Source organism: Tenrec ecaudatus, chromosome 5 (assembly GCF_050624435.1).
Source record: "Tenrec ecaudatus isolate mTenEca1 chromosome 5, mTenEca1.hap1, whole genome shotgun sequence".
NCBI lineage: Eukaryota > Metazoa > Chordata > Mammalia > Afrosoricida > Tenrecidae > Tenrec > Tenrec ecaudatus.
Window position 1 is genome coordinate 153,600,238 of NC_134534.1, and position 24,816 is coordinate 153,625,053.

A 24,816-nucleotide genomic window follows, 5' to 3' on the forward strand; every position below is an offset into this window, starting at 1 on the left:
AGGTGAACAAGCGGCCATCGAGCTCAGAAGCAACAAAGCCCACATGGAAGAAGCACACCAGCCTGTGTGATCATGAGGTGCCGATGGGATCAGTTAACAGGCATCAAAGAACAAAAAATCATATCATTGTGTGCTCACTTCCCTGATACGATCACTGAAGACAAACGGGTGCATAAACAAATGTGGCAAAGAAAGCTTATGGTGCCCGGCTATCAAAAGATATAGTGTCTGGAGTCTTAAAGGCTTTAAGGTAAACAAGCAGCCATCTATCTCAGAAGCAACAAAGGCCACATGGAAGAAGCACACCAGCCTGTGCGATCACGAGGTGTCAAAGGGATCAGGTATCAGGCAATATCAGACCAAAAAAAATCATATCATAGTGAATGAGGGGGGGAGTGCAGAGTGGAGACCCAAAGCCCACTTGTAGGCCATTGGACATCCCCTTACAGAAGGGTCTCAGGGAGGAGACGAGTAGTCAGGGTGCAGTGTAGCAACGATGAAACATACCACTTTCCTCTAGTTCCTAAATGTTTCCTCCTCCCTCACTATCATGATTCCAATTCTACCTTACAAATATGGCTAGACCATGCTTGCTTCGGCAGCACATATACCAAAATTGGTACGCTACAGAGATTAGCATGGCCCCTGCGCAAGGATGACACACAAATTTGTGAAGTGTTCCATATTTAAAAATATATATCTGGCTAGACCAGAGGATGCACACTGGTACAGATAGAAACTGGAAACATAGGGAATCCAGGGCAGATGATCCCTTCAGGACCATTGGTGTGAGTGGCAATAATGGGGGGGTATAGGGAAGGTGGGTTGAAAAGGGAGAACAGATTATAAGGATCTACATGTGACCTCCTCCCTGGGGGATGGACAACAGAAAAGTGGGTGAAAGGAGATGCTGGACAGGGCAAGATATGACAAAATAATAATTTATAAATTATCAAGGGTTCATGAGGGAAGAGAGAGCGGGGAGGGGAAAAATGAGGAGCTGATGCCAGGGGTGCTTAGGTGGCAAGCAAATGTTTTGAGAACGATGAGGGCAATGAATGTACAAATGTGCTTTACACAATTGATGTATGTACGGATTATGATGAGCTGTATGAACCCCTAATGAAACAATTAAAAGAAAAAAAAAAGAAAAAACCATGAGAGGGCCATCATCAACAAAAAAAGAACTGCTTTCCCTTAAAAACAAAATTAAATATAAACTTATTTGACCACAGGCATATATGTGGGCATATAAGGGGAGTACCCCAAAAACTGGAATTGCGTTGGGCAGAGCAGAGCTTTCCTAGTAGGCATTTTTCCCACTCGGGGAGCATTGAGCAATTCTCTCTGAATTAGTGCACCCAGGGCGAAAGACGAAAATGTCAACTCAGTGCACTTGGAGTTCATTCAACTAGGTCAAACTGTTCATCAAGCTTTCTATTTAGAGGTTCTGAAAAGATTGCATAACAGTGTGTGACCAAAAAGGCCTGATTTGTGGCAGACGGGGGACGGGTTTTGCCACCACAACAATGCACCTGCTCACACAGCCATCTCAGTGCGCCAGTTTTGGGCAAAAAACAGCATGCCTTTCTTGCCTCGCACACCTTACTTATCTTACCTCACTCTGCAACTTCTTTTTGTTTCCTCGAATGCAGAGGGACATGAAAGGACAGTTTGACATCATAGAAGAGGTGAAGGGAAAAAAAAGAGGGAGGTGCTGTCAGCCATCCGAACAGATGGCTTTGAAAAATGTTTCCAAGAATGGAATCGCAGATTTTACAAATGTATTAAGTGTAATGGAGAGTACTTTAAACGTGTTAAAGTTGTTTAGTAAAAAAACTTAAATACATAGCTTGGTGGGGGAAATCCCATTTTGGGAGGTGCCCCATCCTATGTTGCCCAGATGCTAAGAGTCCTACTTGTAGATAGCTCCTGTCATCTCCATGGAGATTTCTTGACTTTCCCAATTCTACTTCCCATCATTCCCGACAGGATGGAATTTCCCTTCTCTGTGTGCTCACACACGTGACATTTTATTACACTGATTTGCTATTGTCCACATCTCCAATCCTCCACCAGATCTGAAGGCAGAGAACTGGTGCTAGTTGACCGTGCTCTCCTAAAGCCCAGCTCAATGAATGTGTTTCTACTTTCAAATCTCAACCGAGGAAATGAAAGTTTTTAAAGATCTTTTCCAACGGATTCCATAATTTTAGAACTTTATTCTATGGCCACTGTGATTGAGATATATTAACCACAAATATCATCAGCAAGACCGCACATGTGATACCTGATATACTATTCCCATCTTCTGAAGACCTTATTTCTACGGGGTCTTTCATAATGGCACAGTAAAGAGAAACAAAATTCAGAATGTCCATACATGTACGTGGGTGAAAAAATGAAGGGGGAAATTATGAAAGGCAGGACACGATGCAGGAGGTGCCCTACAGAAATGAAAACAGGTCACAAGTCTGACCTGTCTGCCCCTTCCCACCAGCCACTCTGCCTGAATTGTACCAGTCAGTGCCTCTTCTGGGTCAACCTGTACTTTCTGGGCAGAAATGGCACTTTCATTACAGAGCAGTGGTTCTCTCACTTTAGCTTGTACCCGCCACCTGGAATGGATGGGAGGTGCTTTACAAAATGTAGATTGCTGGCCCTTCCCCCACCACTGTCACTGGGTGGATTCCAACTCACAGTGCTCCTGTGAGGGTTTCCGAGGATGCAGCTGGCCTCATTATGCTCCTGAGAAGCAGCTGGTGGGTTTGGGCCGCCGTCCTGTGGGTAACAGCCCAATGCTTACCCACCAGCGCCCCCAGCGCTCTTAGACTTGCCCCCAGAACTTGTCAGTTCTAGTGGGGAAAGACAATTGGCAATGATACCAAGGTCCTAGGCGATGTGGGCACCATGTCTGGAGAGGTATTCCAGGATTTTCTTCCCCTGCGAGCTAGCTTCATAAGTTAAATGAGCTTTGTCTCCCACTCCCCTCCCAAGCTGTGCATTTTGACGGGGGCCTAGAAAGGACGTCTTTTTAGGGTACTAGTAGTTCTTGTGTGGAGAGTCCAGAGGGTAATTCTTACAAGAAGCCTGTTGAGATAGCAATACTTCCCAGAGAGATGACAAAGTTGAAACACAGGTACACTAGCCAAAGGTCAAAAAAGTAATAAATGGTGAAGACAGAATCTGAACCCTGGTCTCTATTTTATTTTAATGTAAAAGACATTCCAATTTCCTTTATTTCAATGACTATGTATTAAGACCACCACCAACCAACCAACTTCACCACCATATCAGGTCGATGCCGACTCATAGCGACCCTATAGGACAGGGAAGAACTGCCCCTGTGAGTGTCAGACTAAGTCTTTCTCCCACTAGCAGCTGGGGGTTTGAACTGCTGACCTTGCGTATCGCAGCCCAATGTGTAACCACTACACCACCAAGGCTCCAAAACATCACCACAGAGAACTTTACAATAAATGCCTGCTGAGCTCCAAATGCTTGCCAACCATAAGTTAGGCAACTGGGCTTTTTTCTTTTCTTTTTCTTTTTTCAGCTCTCCATGTGAGTTCAGTGTAGAATCAGGACTGAGAGGCACTGCCTCGCTCCGGCTGTCATAGGGTGAGGTGTCCGATAACGAAAAGGCCTAGGAGTACTCAGAAAAAGGATTATGGGACAAAAGACATTGGAGGACAACAATACAAAAGAAACAAGAAAAGGACATTTCAGGAAATATTTATTATTGATGGACAATGTTTTACCAATGAATAGAATTAAGATTCAATTCTTGCGATTTAGAGTTTCTGTAATGAGCAAAAACTGCCTAATCTATTACTTAGCTTAGGTCTGCCTTAAGCTAAAGTCCTGGTTCACACAAGATTTGTGACGTACTTTTACCTCAAGTTCAGTGGTCGAACCCACACAGTGATACTGTGAGAGAGGACGAGGCTTCCATAAAGACTGCTGCTGCTGTCCAGGTTCTAGCTCATGGACATCCCATGCTTGCCAGGCAGGAACACTGCCTGCTGCAGCGGCGGCATCTACACGATCATGGATCTACTTAGGAACTCTGCCGCAGCCACCGTCAATCCATCTCTCCGAGGGCCTTCCTCTTTTTCACTGAGCATGAAGTATTTCTCCAAAGTACACACGATGAAGTCGCTCCTTTCTAGTTTCTAAGGAGCCTTCTGGCTGTACTTCCTCTAAGACAGATGTTTGTTCTTCTGCCAATCCATAATATATCCAATATTCTCTGGCAACATCATAATTGAAATGCATCAATTGTTCTTTGGTCTTCCTTATTACCTAGCAATTTAACATAATAGGACTTGCTTGGGTCAGGCTCACCTTAGTTCTCAAAGTGACACTTTCGCTCTACAATATTTAAGAAAGATCTTTGGAAAAAAAAAGAGGACCTGATGCAAGGGGCTTAAGTGGAGAGCAAATGCCTTGAGAATGATTGGGGCAGGGAATGTATGGATGTGCTTTATACAATTGATGTATGTATATGTATGGATTGTGGTAAGAGTTGTTTGAGTCCCTAATAAAATGTAAAAGAAGAAAAGAGAAAAAAATGATTAGGGCAAAGACTGTACAGATGTGCTTTATACAATTGATGTATGTATATGTATGAACTGTGAAAAGAATTGTATCAGCCCCAATAAATTGTTAAAATTAAAAAAAAAAAAAAGAAAGATCTTTGGCAGCAGATTTTTCCAATACAACATGTTGCTTGAGTTCTTGACTGGTACTTTCATGGTTATTTGTTAATTGTGGATGCAGACAGCATGAACTTGTTGGCAACTTCAATCTCTTCCTCATTTATCACGATGCTGCTTGTTGGCTTACTTATGTTGACGTGTCATCCGTGCCACGAGCTGCACGCACCCTTTCATCTTCAACAGTAGATGCTCCAGGTCCTCCTTTTGAGCAGCCGAGGTCACACAGATTGTTAAATGAGCCTTCCTCTATCTTGATGCCCTCTTCTTCCTCATGTAATCCAGTGTCTTGGATTATACGTCAGCGCACAGACGGAATAAGGATGATGAAAAAATACAACCCTGATTTTAAACCATGCATCTACTTGTTCTGTTCAAGCGGCTGCCTCTGGCTTGTTACACATGGCTCAGGTTACACATGAGCACAATAGTGTTCTGAAATTCCCACTCCTTGCAATGGTATACTCCAAAGAACCAAATGCCTTTGAATTGTAATAATAATGATAATAGTAAGAATAATAAATCCTCCTGGTAGTCTCTCAGATAAGACCCACCTAAGACCAGCGCTGACATTCCTTTCTATTACCTCTTCTGAACCTGCTTGAAGTGCGGGCAGTTCCTGGTTTTATGTATTGCCACAACCATTTTTCTGAGCTACCACTAGCAAAATTTTATGTGATATTAATTGCATGTGATATTATCTGATAATTACCACATTCTGTTGGATCTCCTTTCTTTGGAATGGGCACAAACATGGGTCTCTCCCAACTTATTTAGTTAGGTAGCTGTCTTCCATGTTTTCTTGGCCTATACAAGTGAGTGCCTTCAGTTCTATATCCATTTGTTGAAACATCTCTTGGTGAACCAGGACCTTAGCCTAAGGCAGACCCAAGCTAGTAACAGATTGGACATCCTCTTACAGAAGGGTCACAAAAAAGGGATGAGTCATTTGGTATCCTATCAATTCCCTCTCTTCCTCCCTCACTGCCTTCGAGTCAATACTGACTCATAGTGACCCCCTGTGGGTTTTCTGAGACTGGAACTGTTTATGGGAGTAGAAAGCCCATGTTTTCTTGGCCTATACAAGTATGGCTCATGGCTCCTGAGCACTCTGGAACAATACCATTGGTTCTTGATTCTACAAGGAGGCTTTAAAAAGTTGATGGAAAAATTCTATTATCATTGAATTCCACTGCTCACGTACTTTTGTACGTGTCTTTGTATTGTACCTCCTGAAATGGTCAAATTACAACCATTTGTGTGTGTGTAATGTGAAAAAGAGGATTATTTATTTATTTTTGTTTATTATTATTAAAAAAAATCATTTTATTGGGGGCTCTTACAGCTCTTATCCTAATCCATCCATCCATCGATTGTGTCAAGCACACTTGGACATGTGCTGCCATCATTTTCAAAATATTTTCTTTCTACTTGAACCCTTGGAATCAGCTTATTTCCCCCCTCCCTCATGAACCCTTGATAATTTATAAATTATTTTTTATTTTTTCATGTCTTACACTGACCACTGTCCCCCTTCACTCACTTTTCTATTGTCTGTCCCTCTGGGTGGGGGTTAAATGTAGATCACTGTGATTGGTTCCGCCTTTCTCCCCACACCTTCCCCTTCCCCTTCTGTTGTTGCTACTCTCAATATTGGTCCTGAGGGGTTTATCTGCCCTGGTTTCCCTGTGTTGCAAGCTCTTATCTGGACCCATGTACAAGTTCTGGTATAGCCATATTTGTAAAGTAAAATTGGGGTCATGATAGTGGGGAGGAGGAGGAAGCATTAAAGAACTTGAGGAAACTTGTATGTTTTATTGGTGCTATACTGAACCTTGACTGGCTCATCCCTTTTTTGTGACCCTTCTGTAAGAGGATGTCCAATTGTTTACAGATGGGCTTTGGGTCTCTACTCCTGACTCCCCCTCATTCACATTGATAAGATTTTTGTTCTGGGTCTTTGATACCTGGTACCTGATCCCTCATGATCACACAGGCTGGTGTGTTTTTTCCATGTGGGTTTTGTTGCTTCACAGCTAGATGGATGCTTGTTTATCTTCAAGCCTTTAAGACCCCAGATGTTATAACTTTTGATAGCTGGGCACCGTCAGCTTTCTTTACTACATTCGCTTATATACCTGCTTTGTTTTCAGCAATCCTGTCGGGAAGGTGAGCATCACAGAGTGCCGGGACAACCAATTCTTTTTGACACATCGACTCTGTGTAGTCTTTCTATGTTCTTTTGATGCTTCATGTATCACTGAATAGTTTGTCCATAGAATCTTCAATATTTCATATTGATTTCTTCAGTTTTTTTCTTCAATTCATTTAGCTTCAGAAATGCCTAGTGTGTTCTTCTCTTTCAGTTTTCTAACTCTATGTCATTTCACTTTTCACTATAATACTTTAGTCTTCTTGAACTGCCCTTTGAGATTTTTTTTTTAGCTTGGGCCTTTAACTTCACCATTTCCCCCTTCACTTTAACTCTATGTTTAAAAGTAAAACCGAGTCTCTTCTGACATCCACTTTGGTCTTTCTTCCGGTCTTTTAACAACTCTTATCACAGTCCATACATACATCAATTGTGTCAAGCACATTTGTACATTAGTTGCCCTCATCATTCTCAAAACATTTGCTCTCCACTTAAGCCCTTGGCATCAACTCCTCATTTTCTCCCCTCCCTCCCGCCTCCCTCATGAACCATTGATAATTTATAAATTATTTTTTGTCATATCTTAAACTCTCTGATGTCTCCCTTCACCCACTTTTCTGTTGTCCGTCCCCCAGGGAGAAGGTTATATATAGATCCCTGTAATTGGCTCCCCCTTTCCACCCCACCCTCCCCTCTACCCTCCCGGTATCACCACTCTCACCACTGGTCCTAAAGGGATCATCCATCCTGGATTCCCTTCCAGGGAACTGGAACATCCTCTGGTCCAGCCAGATTTGTAAGGTAGAATTGGGAATCATGATTTGGGGGGGGGGGGGGGGGAAGGAGGGCATTTAGAAACTAGAGGAAAGTTGTATGTTTCATTGTTGCTACACTGCACCCTGACTGGCTTGTCCCTCCCTGAGACCCTTCTGTAAGGGGATATCCAGTTGCTTACAGATGGGCTTTGGGTCCCCACTCTGCACTCCTTCTCATTCACAATGATATGATTTTGTGTTCTTTGGTGCCTGATCCCTTTGACATCTCGTGATCACACAGGCTGGTGTGCTTCTTCCATGTGGGCTTTGTTGCTTCTGAGTTAGATGGCCACTTGTTTACCTTCAAGTCTTTTCTTTTGATAGCAGAGCTCCATCAGCTTTCTTCACCATATTTGCTTATTCACCCACTTTGTCTTCACCGATTGTGTCAGGAAGGTGAACATCATGGAATGCCAGTTTAATAGAACAAAGTGTTCTTGCATTGAGGGAGTACTTGAGTGGAGGCCCAATGTCCATCTGCTACCTTAATACTAAACCTATAAATATATGCACATAGATCTATTTCTCCATCCTCAAATATAAACATATTTACATATGTACATGCCTTTATTTAGACTTCTGTAAATGACCTTTGTCTCCTAGTTCTTTCCTCTATTTTCTTTCACTTTCCTCTTGTCCCACTATCATGCTCAGCCTTCATTTGGGTTTCAGTAATTTTAATGGCCCTTTTCTTCTTTATGTAAATGTCCTTGATAACATCCAAAACTTGATCTGACCTTTGGTTATGAGTGTTTAATTTGGAAATCTAGCCTAGATGTGAGCTGTAAGTATAGGGGGGAAAATTCATGGTCGGATCTCAGCTATGTGTAGCTGTTTTAATTTTCTTCATCTTCAACTTGAACTTGCCTATCAGCATTTGATGGTGTAGTTCCATAGTTGGCCGCTGGCCTCAATCTGATGGAAAATATTGAGCTTTGCCATAATCTCTTTCTACGGATATAGGCAATTTGATTCCTGTGCATTCCATCTGGCGAAGTCCACGTGTGTACTGTCCATTTACATCATTGGGGAAAAAAAGGTTCTTGCAGTGAGTAAGTCCTTGGTCATGCAATCTCTAGTATCATTTCTATCACCAAAATCATACTTTCCACCTACTAATCCTTCTTTGTTTTCAACTTTTCCATTTCAATAGCTCATAATTATCAGTGTATCTTTATTACCTATGTAATCTATTTCATATGGCATTTACTTAGAAAAAAATGTAAGTCCCTGGGCCTTTCACTCAAAGCTTAACCTATTTGCTTTGATAGTAATAATTCAATCATAGATCAGTTTCATGTTTTGTTTTATTAACGTGACCCAGGAACTGAAACAATTTTCACAACTATATATTTGGGAACAATGCAATCCTGCTACTAAGCAAGCATTTTCATATTGGAAGAATTATCGCTCCATAATTTGGGAAACTCCTAGAATAGTATAGGGGTGCTATCTGACTCCATCTAACTTCACAAGGAAGAAGGATAATAAAATTCAAAGGGAATCATGTCCAATTTCTATGCAGTGGTCTGATATGCCTCCACTCTCCAACTTCCTTCCAAGTCTGATACCATCAGTCCCTCCCACAGCACTCTTATCTGCTTCGTTCAACAAAGAACTCAGACTATACTCAGATTATGTGGTTTATTGGGGAAGTTAACAGGTTACAATGCAGGATCACAATGTTCAGTATAGTTCTTTAGCGAGGACAACCTCTTCTCCTCTTCTCCTCTCTGGCCCTCAGCCCCTTGGCCTACTCTCTGCCTTGCTTGATCAATGTTACAGGGCTCTTTGCACTGCTGGTAAATAAATGGCCAAAGGGGGCTCCATTCCACCTTGATTGTGAGCCTGAAAACACTTGGCCCTAGCTTGGTGGGTTAGCAAACTTAGCCTCCCCATGTAAATGGCTGCAGGCACCCTATTGCATAAGTGAGCCTCTTGCCCAAAGTCACTCGGCTTTACATGTTCTATCACATATTCTGACTCTAATGATCCCTCTCCTCTCATGTCACAGTCAGTCTCCTGGACATAAGAGGTTCAGCTGCAGAGGCACACTCAGCTCTGGTGCTTCTTTCTGGATAGTACTGAGACTGTTCCTTCCTGCCTCTGTGATGGCTCATTTTATACCCACAAAGGATGGCTAAATTTACCAGTCCCAACATTAAAGTATCAAGTTTTTATTATCACAATTAACCCTATTAATAAGCACTCAAAACTGGATTACACAGTCAGGTCAGCAACTTTCTCCACCTTCCCTTATCCAGGCCATCAGGAAAAGAGGAAACTCATTCATTCTGCATAGGCTCCCCCAGTTGTTTGGTGGGGAGTTACAGCGACTAAGGCTAGAAGAACCATTTTAAACAATCCACCTCACTGTAACTCTTAAAATCCCAGTCCTCAGGGCATGTACAATCTTGCTATAAAACTATTAACCACCACAAATTTGAGAAACTTAGGATGTAATTAAGTGGGGTATGTGACAGTTACTGTAGGTGTAGTTAAAATACTTATTGTTTATTTTCTTGATTCTTTTTGTACTATAAAACAACTTCTTACTAAATTACAGTGCTGTCAATATATGCACTAAGATCAACCACTCCCTGAGGTCAGGGCATCTTTTACTTGCCCAGAACAAGTGTGTGTGAAATGTATTCAACACACGCTAATTTACTGGCTACTTTGAAGAGGCCTTCCCTGTTTCCAAATGTTTTAGGAAGACTGTTCTGATGAAATTGCAAGAAACTTGTATGAAATATCTTGTGTGTGACAGAACACTTTTATTCATCTTTGGTCTCCTATGCGACACTCCTAGGACAGAGTAGATTGTCCCTACAGATGTCTGAGACATCTACCCAGTAACAGACAGCTTCATCCTTCTTCCGCTGAGCCACTGGTGGGCTCCAACTGCCCCCTCTTTAGGGTAACAGCTCACAAGTGTAACCTACTAATTAGAATCAATTCAATGTCAGAGGGGATGAGACACAAGGGGTCACCTCATCCTTTTCAACAGTGCCGTCTATTTTTTCCTTCATATTTCCCAATTCTCACATTTGAAAAAAAATCTAACACTGTGAAGTCATTTCTGACTCAATATCCCTACAAGACAGGGTAGAGCTTCCCCAGAGCATTTCCAGAACAATCGTCGTCACAGAAGCAAACTACCTGTTCACCGCTCCATGGAGCAGCTAGTTGGTCAGCAATAGGTGCTTAACCACTATGCAGCCAGTGCTCCTCACACGCGACCAAGAATTTCAACAGTTGAGTCCAATAGTTTCGAGTTAGTTTCAATAGTTGAGTCCAATATGAAAATAAATCCAAGCTGTGCACTCCCTCTTACTGGTTTTTATCTAAATTTACATGGTTTTTATGTTTCCACAAAAGCAAAAATGTGTGAACATGTTAGAAAATAAATTCATGTTATTATTGCGGTTAAAGTTCTTCCTACAGTGTTTTCATTTTAATGATTGGGGGGGGGGGGGGTGGCAGGGAGAGCCTAAGGAAAATCTTGTTAAGATGCTAGCACTCCATGAATCAAAGATATCCAGCTGGGAGCTTCTACCTGCCTCGCGCATCAGTCAAGTCACCGGGTCTTGTTTATGGCTTACCAAGACATAAATCGGTAACACAGTCAGTCAGTCATTCTTTCACTCACTGAATGCACGTGGATTGGTGTGTACTCTGGGCACTCTTGGGATACAGCATTGAAAAACAAAAGGAGATCTTTTTTCCTGGAGAAGATTATTCTACTCAGGAGAACAATGAAAACAACAACCGTGAACATAATAAATAAATAGATAATGCCCAGTGGTGGAAGAAGATAAGAAGTACACAAATAAATACAAAACAGAGTAGGGTTGTGGGGAATTGAGAGCAGGGTAGGTACAGAGAAGGGTTGCCGTTGTTAACAGGGAGCTTAGGGCAGGCCTTCCCAGTGATGCTGGAGACAAGAAGTAAAGGTGAGATTACTGAAGAGAAAAGGTGCTAAAGCAAGTGTGGTGAGAAAGCAGATGGTGCTCGGCTATCAATTGGACAGTGTCTGGGGTCTTAAAGGTTTGTATTCAAACAAGCAAAGCAGCCATCTAAGTGAGGCATCAACTAAGTCCACATGGAAGAAGCACACCAGCCTGTGTGATCAAAAGATGACAGTAACAAAGTCCAAATATGACAAAGGAAAAGGATTAGAGCTTAAATTGTGGACACCAATTTGTAGAAGACTACGGAGGGCAGTGGGAGCTCGGAACCCATCTGCAGAGTGTCTGGTTGGATTGGGCCTCTGGCAGATGCCCTCGAGTTACAAGAGAGGGTCTCAAAAAACTTTACTATCAGGCAGATTATTGTAAACGTGCTCATGGTGAATCAAGCCACAGTATAATCATACTTGGTCAGGTGGCCTCTCTCTTGACCCAACCTGAATTTGTTCTATGCTCAAATATTTCTTGATTGTTCCAAGAAAGACATTTCTTCTCTAATTTTTAAGAGGTTGGTGGTTTTTTCTTTCTCTCTATTTTTATCTTTATGCTATTATTGTCATAGTTGTCCTCTTTGTGTTTCATTGATTCTGTTAGGTCTCCCAGTTTGGGAAGCACAGAAAGAGTTGATGCTTACAGACAATGCAATGGCTTATTGGGAAGGGGAGGTAGGGGGAGGGGAACTGGGGCGTGATCTGTGAATGCAGGAGAAGTATTAGAGCTGATTGTGATGATGTCTATACAACTCTTTTTAGAAGCAGATTAACTATGGAAGTGTATGATAAGTGAATATTATATCAAAAAACCTACTAAAAAAGGAAGAAATAGAGAAAGAAATCAAAGGAAACTACTAAAGAGAGAAAGAAAGAAATCAGAACATGTACACTGGTACAGATAAAAGTTCAAAACACAGGGAATCCAGGACAGATAAACTCCTCAGAACCAATAATGAGAGTACTGAAACCAGGAGGGTAAAGGGAAGTGGGGGCAGAAAGGGGGAACTGGTCACAATGACCATCATATAACCCCTACCCCTAGGGGGATGAACAACAGAAAAGTAGGTGAAGGGAGATAGTGGTTGGTATAAGACATGAAAAATTATTTTATCAATTATCAAGGGCTCATGAAGGAGGAAGGGGGTGGGAGGAAAGGAGGAGGAAATGAGCTGATACCAAGGACTCAGTAGAAAGAAAATGTTTTGAAAATGACAATGGCAACGTATGTACAAATGTGCCTGACACAATGGATGGATGAATGGATTGTGAAAGAGCTGTAAGAGCACCCAATACAATGATTTAAAAAGAGAAAGAAAGAAATCAAACTTGACCTATGCTTACCAAGGGTGAAGGAGGAAGAGTTTTTGCTTAGGGGGCATTGAGTTCACTTTAGGGTGGTGGAACAATTTGGAGAGGTGTAACAGTAATGGTTGTTATACACAGACTAGAATCAAAGGCACTGAATTGTACACGAAGAGGATGTAGAACTGGTGAATGTCTTATTGTGCATAAAAACATGAATAGCAATGAGGACGGGGTTAAAATTGATTGTAGTAAAGATTGTATAGTTCCTCTTGATATGGTTAAAGTCTTGAGTTATATGATATGTAACGAAGTGGCAATAAAACTAGTTAAATAAATAAAAGAACCGAAGGTAAGGGAAGTTTGCCAACTGGACATCTGGAAAAGCGATCTCCAGCCAGAGGGAACAGCTTGAGCCAAGGACCCGGGGGTGAGTGTGCCCGACAGGAACTGCATTTCAATGTCTAGTGCAGAGGTCTACAAACAGCTGGTCCCTGTTCACAGTCCTACATTCTCAACATTCTCAACAGTCTCATCAGTGTTCAGTCGGGATCATGCCATGCATTGCTCTCGAACTGTTCTTCAAGTGCTACATGCACACAGGATTTCAAAGACTTCATAGAGTGTGTGTGGGGGGGGTGGGGGGGGAAGAATGTCAAATACTTCATTGAGAATATTTATATCGACCATGTGTTGAAATAAGTATTTCAGTTCATTTGTGTTTTTAACGTGGCTACTAGATGATTACATACATAATGCTTTAGGAGACTGAGCCAAGGGCATTACCGTGATGGAAAACAATTCTAGGTGTCACTTTCCTGTTTGTTTCTTTTTCTTCTAACCAATGCAGTTTTTAACTTTCTTAAAACTGCTTCATAATAAGTCCCTGTGACCATCCTTTGCCCTTCAAGGAAACTCATTAAAATTGCACCTTGAAATAAATAAAGGAAGAAATTTAGTTCTCAATCTTCTGAGCTGACCTCTCTGTCTTGAATTTAACCGACCCAGCAGATGCTTTTGGGCCCCATTAAAGGGCACCCTAACGAGGCCAGTGGGTTCTGAGAAAACTTGTCTTGAGGTACTCCGTGACCACAGAGCCATGCTTAAACGTATTTTGTTTAAAAGAAACCCATGGACGTATGACCTGGAACCAGAGTAGCAGTACTTTTTGACTCATCCCTGTATAAACTAGCACCACCCATCCTACTCGAGCCTCTCATTTTGGCTAGCACCATCTGTTTCATGCACCATCTGTTTTCCCCTCAAGTATTTTCATGAGAAAGCACACAATGTGTCATATACTCATATCCCAGCCATCTCTGTCCGTCACTGGCTCCCCTGAAGAAACTTCCTGAATAGAAGTTTCCTCTTTCTCAACTGCACAAGCCCAAGCACATCTTTTTTCTTAATTAAAAAAAATCATTTTATTGGGGGCTCATACTACTCTTATCACAATCCATACATACATACATTGTGTCAAGCACATTTCTACATTTGTTGCCATCATTATTTTCAAAACATTTACTTTCTACTCGAGCCCTTGGTATCAGCTTCTCATTTCCCCCTTCCTCCCCCACTCTCCCTCCCTCCCACATGATAATTTATAATTCATTATTATTTTTTCATGAGCCCAAACAAACCTTTGCACCCCGCCCCAAACTGCTTTTATCAAAGATAACCAAACCCCCCCCCCCCGATGCTTCTAAGGTAAGGAAAAAATTAAAAGTCAAAATCAGTGCCCCCAACTCCTACCACTGCCTCTCTGATCTCATTGCCCACCGCTTTCCCAGCTTTCCCCACCATCCTCACTGCCTTTCCTTAAGGCATTCCTCATAGGAGCTGGATTGGCTCCCACTTCTGGGCCTTTACACTGTTTCGCACTTCCCCTCACCTCTCAGGCATTAGGTCAAAATGCCCTAACCAGAGGCTTCCTGTAGGAACTTTTCGCCTGGCCTGGCCTCCTCCTTACCGCGTAGCCTCTGACATCCATCCTTTTAATCCTGCCTTCTCACAAGAAACTCTGGTTTGATCACTAAGACTTCTTTTTGATGAAAGGGGTCCTATCGTAATTAATCTGTTCAGTTAAAATCTCGGTCAATTTCAGGAACCATTCATATGAAATGACTGAGACAGTCTGTCTAGAAAAAAATGCCTTTCTGAGAGCAGGATGGCCTGGATTTTCAAATTGCTTCATTAAGCGCATGACTCCACGTTTGGTACAAGGGCCCCAAAGAACGAGCAGCCTGAACATCCTCCAAGCGTCTCAAGCAGTAAAGCTGACTCTCAGTCCCCACCCTTGTCGTTGTTGGCTGTCATCTAGACTGCCCTTGACTCATGGCAAATCCCCAGCACAAGAGAATGAAATGCTGCATGGTCCTGCTCCCTCCCTGTGATCTGGTGGTCCACAGGGTTTGCAGTGATTTATTTGGGGGAGTAGATGGCCAGGTTGGTCTTCTTAGTCTGTCTTGATCTAGGGCAATGGATCTCAACCTTCCTAATGCTGCGACCTTTTCATACAGTTCCTTGTGTTGTGGTGACCCAACCATAAAATTACTTTTGTTGCTACTTAACTGTCATTTTGCTAGTGTTATGAATTGGGCGACCCCTGTGAAAGGGTCCTTCGACCCCCAAAGGGGTCATGACCAACAGGTTGAGAATTGCTGATCTAGAAGTTCTGCTGAAATTTGCTCAGTACCAGAACAACACATGCCTCCACTGACAAGTGGCTGTGCTCAGGCTGGGCTCGAGATTCTACAAAATCAGAATCTGCATTTTAACAAGACCCTTATGGGGAATAATATGCACATTAAAGATAGAGAAAATCCAAACTAATAGCAACCCTACATAGCATTCCCAAATCTGTACATCTGCACACGATCTTATCTTTCTCCAATGGGCTTAACCTGCTAACCGCGTGATGAGCCATAAAAGGCCCAATCCACAGTGCCACCGGGGCTCCTTAAAGATGGCGAAGCAGCAGCTAAGGCGCCTGTAAAGTCTAACGCTGCTGGAGGGGCTCAGAGCAGCCCCATCTTCACTCTTTGACACATTTTCCTTTGGCCCCTGGGCATTCACTAAAGAATCCCACTCCATGCCAGTGGGCTTATCGTCCTCGCTCCACCTACTGCTGACTGTCGGTTGTCTACCATGATGGTGTGCACTTGTTATAATGCTGGAAGGCACGCCACCCCATTCCAAACACCCATGATGAGCAGGCTTCAGCTGAGCTCCCCTACTAAGAAGAAGGCATGACCATCTATTTCTGAAAGTTAGCCAGTAGATCATGATGGTGTATTGTGCAGTGCAGTCTTGGAAGATGAGGTCCCCCTCACCCCCACCCCTGGGTAGAAAGACACTCAAAATAGCACAGTGACTAGAAGGGTGGATTTGAGCATACCAATAGTTGTGAAAATGGCACTGGACAAAATGTTGGCCCGTTGTACACGGAGTTAGTGTGCATTTCAGCGACAGGACTAACAACAAGTCGTCTCAACCCGGAATGTAAACATACTTTCACTTTTTGATAAAAGATCTAAATGTATTCTTTTTATTTTTTTAATGTTTTATTAGGGACTCATACAACTCTTATCACAATCCATACATACATCAATTGTATAAAGCACATCTGTACATGCTTTGCCGTAATCGTAAATGTATTCTTCTGGATCACTGGCTACCAGCAAGTCTTCAATCTAAAAGTTAAGTACAGCTAAAATTTAGAAATAAGACAAAATGAAAGCACAAGGGTAAACTAGATAACATCTCAAGGAATAACTTAATCTTAAGAGTCTGCAAATCTGTTACTAGTATGACCAAACTCTGAACACATCTCAAGGGAACTATCTCGGACAGAAATTTACCCAGACACTTAAACAGGCTCAAGGAAGTATGGCAAGAGGAAACAGGTGTTTACCAGGACTTGATAACAGCAACACCAAATATCAATGGGCTTATTGCCAGGAGGAAGAGCCATAATTTCCCAGGGACAACCCAAACGTGACAATTAAGAACCAGGCCGTTATATTTGATGCTACTTGTTGCTATGAACAGCCATTTATCATTAATCTGATGCTACCACATCCAAGCAGTGTTCTGACTCACTTTCTTGTTTTAAAGTGTCTTTTAATTTTCCCCTCACTGAAAAGAAGTGATACTGACTGACGGAATTTCATTATTCAGAACCAGTACCAGAACAAGCAGAACAAGTAGGGAAAGTGTTAATTCTGCCCATTACACCTTTATTACATAGGCTTGTACATGAACTGCAAGTATTCTGGCAAACTTTTGGACAAGGATTTCAATTAACTGACCAATATTTTACCACCTTAATTCTAAAATAAACTAGATCCCCTGGTCTTGAGGAGCTTAATTCTCTTTCTGTGCAATATTTTATCTCGTTCACTGTCCCAGATAAGACTGGAGATGCTTGGGCAATTTCTGAGAACTCCTATATTTTTGCAGTCAGCTGACAGTGAAGCCACCCCAGGGATCTCAACCCCAGAACCCACCTCAATCCCACAAAGCTTCTGAGGGTACGTTCATGGCAAAGTTCCACGATCTTTTCCTATGAACGTTTTGAAAGCTCCCTCCTACATATTTCAAGGTGTTTCAATAACTCGAGTAATCAATTAGCTCCTATTTTTCCAATTTCAGCCTATGCTTGGTCACACACTTTCCTTCCTTAAAGAAATCAGGCATCTGCGAGAGACTTGTTTATCCGGAGGATTCCATTATTAAAGTCCCCACACTGCCTCCTTGGGATGGAGGAGCTTGGCTGAGGACAGGGACGCGGAAGGTTAGTGGAGCCAGGATTACAGCCTACAAGAGAACTCGCAGGTCCTGATCACTAGAGAGCCAGCTCCCGGAGGGTGGTGAGCGACCCGTCACTTCCCTCCGCCCACGATGTCCCGACGAGGCCAGATTAACCCCTCCGGCACCAGCGAGCGGAGCGAGGACCGAGGACGCCCAGAGGCGGTGCGAGACGGGCTGGGCATCACGTAGGCACGGCTGGGCGGGGGAGGAGCCGGAGCCTCGCAGTGCCGCAGCCGCAACCTGTCGCTGCCGGAGGTGCTTGCGTAGCCCAGCTCCAGCACCCCAAGCAGCAGGGCGTCCGTCCATTTCAAGGGCACAGGGAAGGTCACGGGCCAAGGGTGAGAAGGGGAGCACGTGGAAAAAAAGCTCAGGCAGTCGTGAGCATCCCTCGGCAGTGTGTGACCTCAAAGAAATGCAAAAATGCCAGAGCGTTTGCCACTCTCCTAGGACTAAGCGTGGAGGAAGAGACCCGTGGGGGGGGGGGATGCGCGCGCACACACACACACACACACACACACACACACACACACACACACATCGGAAAACCCCTTTCCAGGAGGAGCAGGCACCAGGAGACAACAAGGAAATCATTTGCTTGGGAACTTCAGTTCTTGGCTCTACCACTGGCACGGGATTAACACCGGATCAGTGAATCACGCCCGCGGGGCACACCAGAGCCCAGCTGCAAATGAAGGGCTAAGGGGGCCCAGGTCTCACCTGGGTCCCCGCAGGGTCCTTACCCCCGCTGCCGGGTCCCTGCTTTTAAAATAGTAAATATTTAGTCACCGCCTCCCCCAACCCACTCGGCGCCCCCCTTCCTCCCGGAAATCAGCCTCCAGGTTGTGTGTATTGGGAAAGGTGGGGGTTGGGGGGGGGCGGGAGTCCACACCCCAACGTCGGTGACGTCCTGGGAGTCCTTTAAGCTTCCTGCCGTCACCGCTAGGACGTCTTTCCCAAGGAGGGGTGGCCGGCCGAGAGCCGGCCTCGTGGTTCATTTTAGTTTTCGGTTTGGCCCCCAGCCGGAAGAGGCAGGAGAGGTGAGTGGGGGAGACGCTTTGGAAAGAAATCTCCCATAAGACATGGTAGCAGGCCTCCAGGGTCAAACCCAGGGGGCGTCCCCCCGCCACCCCCACAGGGCCCCACTCCGGCCTCGGGGCCCCGGCAATGCAGCAGAGCAGCCCCCTCCGCGCCCCGACCCCAGACATGTAGGATGTGGAGCTGAAGAAGTCCCCCGAGGGACGGATCCTCCCACTGACCGCCCCGATTTCCTTTCGGGGGCAGGGGAGGCGGAAGGGCGCAAAGACCACGCTGTCGTTGGAAGTTGCCTCAAGCCGAAGCGGCGGAGGCCGGGAAAGCGTTGTCTCTAACTTTCACGGGCAGGTCTAGCTTTTATTCTACGATTCAGAGGGACCATGGCCTTGGATGGCATTTCGGGCAATCCAGCTGCCAATCTCGATTTAGAAATTAAAAAGCAGCGGTGGACCTTGATTCTCCCCGAAAATGAGAATTTCTCACCGACCCCTCCAGCCCCCCATCCTAGGATTCCTGAGGCTCCCTCCCAGCTCTGGCTCATCCAACAGGTATCCCTGCTATTCCTGGTCGCTGGAAGCTTCTTCAGAGTAGCCACCTCCGCCCCGACCCAGTTACTTCACGACTCAGACGCGGGGGCCCGCCCCTCCCAAAGCCTCACCCGTTGGCCGCATCCCCTAGGGTGGCGCAGGCTGCAGCCTCCGGCCCTGCCCTCGGCGCCAGCATCCTCCCGAGCTGGGAGCCAGGGCACCAGGGTACTCACCTTGGGCATCCCCGCCGCTGGTCAGGACTCCGATGGCTTTGCCATCCCCGGAGATCTGTTCCAGGTACCGCTTGAAGGAAGGTGTCGTTGGGACAGTACTCATGGTGAGGAGAGACGTCCTAGGCTCGGTGAGACGGTGAGGGCTCAGCTCCGGCTTCCCGCCGGCGCCTGGCGAGCTGCCTTTAGAGCTGCCCCGGCACCCGCCTCCTCCAGAGCTCGGCTCGAGCTCGAGCCAATGGGCGGCGGCGCGGGCGAATGATCGCCGACGCTGGGGAGCGCTCGGCCAATCCGGTTCCACGGGGGGCGGGCTCAGCACGCGGGCGCTCCGCCGCTGCGCCGCGGGGCGTGGGAGCTGCCCGCGACGTTCGGGAGCGCGCGTCCCACCCCGCCGAGACCGCACCCGGGAGCAAAGGCTCCCCGCGAGCTCGAGGACGTTCCGGCGGTTGGAGACAACCGACAACCGACCCGCCACCGAGGCGTGCGTGCGTTTCCTGCGGCGCCCAAGCAAGGAAACCTTTGGGCTTCCGATCCTCAGCCTCCAGGCTTCCCCGAGGGTTCGCCCTCCAGCGGAGGTCCAGCAGGACCGCAGTGTGTGCAGACCCTCGGGCTGGTCGCAAAATGTGGGCACTGCTGGCCCCTGTGCCTCCCACGCTTTCATTTTCCCTGTCGTCACGGAGGCTCTGGCACCATTGGCTGTCACAGCTCTGCGCTTGTGGAAGTGTGTGTATGGGGAGGTGGGGGGGGGGACGGGAAGGGGTGCAGTGGGGGAGGAATTGAATGTAGGCTGAGGGGGAGCGATTCTTCAGAGACACCCTCTCACCCAGGCCCCGTCTAGATGCTGAGAATCGCAATGGGCTGTGGAAGGCTTAGAGGGTAAACGAAGAAACGGCAGCATGTCTTAGGGAATAGATATGTTTAACAAGCCCCACATATAATTCTGGCAAGTGCAAAATTTGAGTGCATCCACTCTTAATGGCTAAGTCCAGCAGTGTGAGAGCAATGATGACTAGGCAGCACCGAGTGGTTCTGTAGATGATCCAGTCCAGTCCGTGGCCGTTTCCACCCAGTTTTAGTCAGGCTCTGACAATTCTGTCGGCAGAACACTACTCTAAAACAAAACAAAAGCACTGCCCTCCAGTTGATGCCGACTCAAAGTGACCCCAGAGGACAGGGTAGAACTGCCTTGGTGGGGTTCCAAAACTATAACTGTGTAGGGGAGTAGAAAGCCCCGTCTTTCTCCCTGGGAGCAGCGACCCTGAGTGAGGATAAAAGCCCAAAGCATAACCAGTACCCCGCCAGAGATGAACACTCACAGTCCGCTTAAAATAGTATTTGTGCTATCAAAACAGAAGCTGCCAGCATTCATGCCTTTCTGGAACAACTCACACTTTAAAAATCGGTGCACTCGGAATTTTCTCATCCAAGTACTCTTTCCTTTCTTATAAAATTGATAGGTTATCATTTAAAACTTGACCATTGATTGTTTTAGAAAATGATTGACTAAACTAACTCTATTAGTCTGGGTAGACTAGAGAAACAATTTCATAGAGACACATGTGTGTAAGAAAGAGGTTTACCTACAAGAATAATTGAATATTGAGCAAATACCCCAGCCCAGTCTGGATCAAGTCCATAAGTCCAAATTAGCCCATATGTCCCATACCAATCTATAAAGTCCTCTTTAGACTCATGAAACGCATGCAATGATATCGAATGCAGGAGGATCATAGGCTGGTGGGTTAGAAGTCTTCTGGATCCAGTAGCATTGTAAGCATCTCAGCACTGGCAGGGGTCTCTGTGTGGCTCCTCCAATTCCCAGGACTGCATCAGGGTAGGTCCATGTGGCTTCTCGGAGATGTCTTGTAGGAAGTGAGCACAGAGAGAGTCCTACCACCAAAGAGGAAATGCAGGAGTTCCCAGAATTCTCAGGAAAAGGCCATGCCCACACAGAGGTCTCATTGGCTCTGACCCGATTGACAGTCTAGACTCCACCCTTAAACTCTTAATCCTCTCAAGTCCCAAATTGACACCAGATTATGTAACTATCAAGCTAACCATCCAGATGTGGCAATTAGTTATATACATTACAGTATTGTAAAAATGTACAGCATACGCTAGTTGGTAAGACTGTGGCGATCATAGCTAATGGCATGACATTATGTTGAGGATATATTAATAAATGTTAAAACAGGCCTAGGCAAGGATGTGGAGTTCTTGGGTGGTGCAAATGGGTAAGCCTTCCACAAGTAATGAAAAGGCTGGTGGTTCTAACTCAACCAGAAGCCTCTCAGCAGAGGCCAGTGATCCACTAAAGGTTCTACTCTGCAGGAATACGGAGGCTTACCATGAGTCAGGAGGGACTCCATGGCAACTGTTTTATATGGCTTTGTTTTGTGTTCAGATGCAGCTGGGGACCTGCGTGTGTGTGAATCTAGGTATTTTTATTTCCTCTATCTCATTATACTCACTTTTCCCCCCTCCAAAAATGCTCTTTTCAAATGAAAACCCAAAGCTAACCCAAAGCCACTGTATTGCGATTCATAGCAGTCCTACGCAGGTTTTCTAAGCCTGTAAATCTTTACCAGACAAATCGCCTCATCTCTCACAAATAAATGGGAGGTTTGAACCACTGACCTTCCTGTTAGCAGTCATCACCCAACAGGATCCCCCAGGCTCTCTTTGGAATAAAAGTGTTGTAATTCATGCTTAAAGAATAAAATAAAACTTCAGTTGTCACAACCATGTGATTATGTATGTTTTCCAAAAACTTAAGTCTATATCTGAAGAATTGTTCAGGGTTCAATTTGTTGGAGAGTACTCCCCCTCTGGTCAGTTTATCTGGGTAGTAATATGGCTGTAGCTAGCGTCCACACAGTATTAATCTGTACTACGAGTAGACCACATCCTGAATGAAGCCGCCTCAATCGAATCAAGACTGTCATCAGATTAAGGAGGTGATACTCAACCTTATTATTCTCAAAACTGCTTCACACAGGATTCCATTATGGACTTGACCATACTATGTTAGACCAAATTAAGAAAAAATCCTGGCCTACCCAAGCTGACACAGAAACGATCACATCTCACATCCTCTTTGGGTCTGGAATCCACTATCTGTGTTAGGCTGGGTTCTCTAGAGAGGCAAAACCAGTGAAGCCTAGAAATGTAGATCTTAAGAAAGTGACCCAATTTTAGAGGCTAGCAAGTTCCAAGTCCATGCGCCAGATGTCAGGCTGAGGCTTCTTCTGACTTCCCCTTTAGGGGCTGAGGAAACCAAGGTTATCAGGTCAGATGGTAGGCTGCTGGGGATGTTGTAGAGGTTGAGTTCCAACTGTATGGGGCAAATGTCAGGTGAGATGAGAGCTTTTCCTGATTCCTGTCACTACAACAAAACTCATTCCCATCAAGCCGATACTGACTCATAACCGCTCGTAAGTTGAAGGGCTGCCAGTATATGAACTGTCTCATGGAAGTGAGTTGAGCTGTTAGAGGACAGATGCCCCTGTGGGTTTCCAAGACATGCTTTTAAGTGAATAGAAAGGCACCTCTTTCTCCCAAGGAGTGGTGGCTTTGAACTTCTGACCTTGTGGTTAGAAGCCCAGCACATAATCACTACACTACCAGGGCTCCAGCATGTGGTGATGAACTACATGCAGGATCCAGCTTCAGCAAGAATGTCCACATATATTGGAAGCAGGCCACACCCCTGATGAAACTCCCTTTAAGTTGATTGAGTGCTCAGAGCAGATCTTACCATACAGGTAATTACATTAGACCACATCTCATCACATGTAATAATTATTACTGCCAAACCACTGAACTATGGCCCAGGCAAGTGGACAATTTTAATTAGCACACTCATGCAAGCTAATAGTGATCCATTCTTCCCTGACACTCAATTCAGGATAATTAGAGACTTTACTTATTTTATTGAAATCCATGGGTAGACATAAAACGAAGACAGGTCGCCCAGCCCTCCACTTTACTGAGACTATTGTTCATCTCTAAGTGAAATGATTAATTCTATGTCAGCAGGGCTAGCCTGTGGTGCCCAGGGTTTTGACTGAATACTAGTCTAGGTATTGTTATGAAGTAGTTATATGAGGTAAAATCAGTTTTCCTTAAGAAAAGCACCCCCAAATGCCCCCCAAAAAACAAAACAAATGAAATTCACTGCTATCAAGTTGATTCTGAATCATGGCGACCCTTTAGAACAGGTAGAACTACGCCTTTGGATTTCAAAGACTAACTTTAAAAAAAAAACATTTTATTAGGGGCTCATACAACTCTTATAACAATCCACACATATACATACATCAATTGTATAATGCACATCCATACATTCTTTGCCCTAATCACTCTCAAAGCATTTGCTCTCCACTTAAGCCCTCTGCATCAGGTCCTCCCAAAGACTAACTTTTTACTGGAGTAGAAAGCCTCATCTTTCTTCCACGGAGCATCTGGTGGAGAAACTATCAACAGTTAAAACCTGGTTGGGTCCAACTGTGGAACACACTGTCAGGGTTCTCTAGAGAAACAAAACCAGACACTTATGATTTTATATATGGATAGATATATACAACACAAAGAAATAAACCACTAATTAGTCCACAGAGCAGTACAGAGGGCTCAGTTCAACTCACTTCCACAAGACAGTTAATATACTGGCAGTCAACTTACAAGGGCTGCTGGGTACAAGTCAAGGTAGCAGACAGCTGAGTCTTCTGTAGAGCAATACAGGCAGTCCAGCCACAGGCGACAAATAGCAGGGTAGGTCATCAACAGTCAGCCAGAGGACAGGGTCCAACAGTCCCCAGTTCAAGTGATGTATACACCAGCAGTGTGGTGAAGCATGTGTCGAAGGAACCTCAAACTATAGTGACACGGTCCACGGGTTGGGTGTCCCATAGGTAGCGTATCTCTCAAGTTGAGGTAGAGAACTAGCTAAGGCAGCCGCACACTGGTCTGATCATCAGAAAGCAAGCGACAGAAAGGTGAGTCTTGCCGAGCCTTCGATTAAACTGCAGCCTTATTAATCCCACATGTGTTTATTGCCCAGGTTGGCATAATAAACCTGCCTATTAGGCAGAGACCATCAGTTGCTTATATATAAATTCAGACTGAAACGGAAGTGTGTTAGTCTGGGTACTTTAGAGAAACAAATCCACTGAAACTCATGTATAAGAGAGAGTTTTATATAAAGGGTAAGTGCACATCAAGAAAACATCCCAACCCAGTGCTGTCCAAACCCACAAGTCCAA

At 44.8% G+C, this 24,816-nt stretch overlaps 1 protein-coding gene and 1 non-coding gene across 2 annotated transcripts in view; one reads left to right on the forward strand and one right to left on the reverse strand.

The window, feature by feature from the left end:
• PFKP (phosphofructokinase, platelet) overlaps positions 1 to 19,768 on the reverse strand; it is an 89,554-nt gene extending 69,786 nt beyond the window's left edge. The window contains exon 1 of the mRNA XM_075550132.1: positions 19,556 to 19,768. Coding sequence (XP_075406247.1) covers positions 19,556 to 19,658 — 103 coding nt within the window. The 5' untranslated portion in view covers positions 19,659 to 19,768. The remainder of the gene's footprint in view (positions 1 to 19,555) is intronic.
• LOC142449502 (U6 spliceosomal RNA) lies at positions 587 to 690 on the forward strand. The gene has a single exon (XR_012784662.1). It is a non-coding gene; the product is annotated as a U6 spliceosomal RNA (small nuclear RNA).
• Positions 19,769 to 24,816: the final 5,048 nt, after the last annotated feature.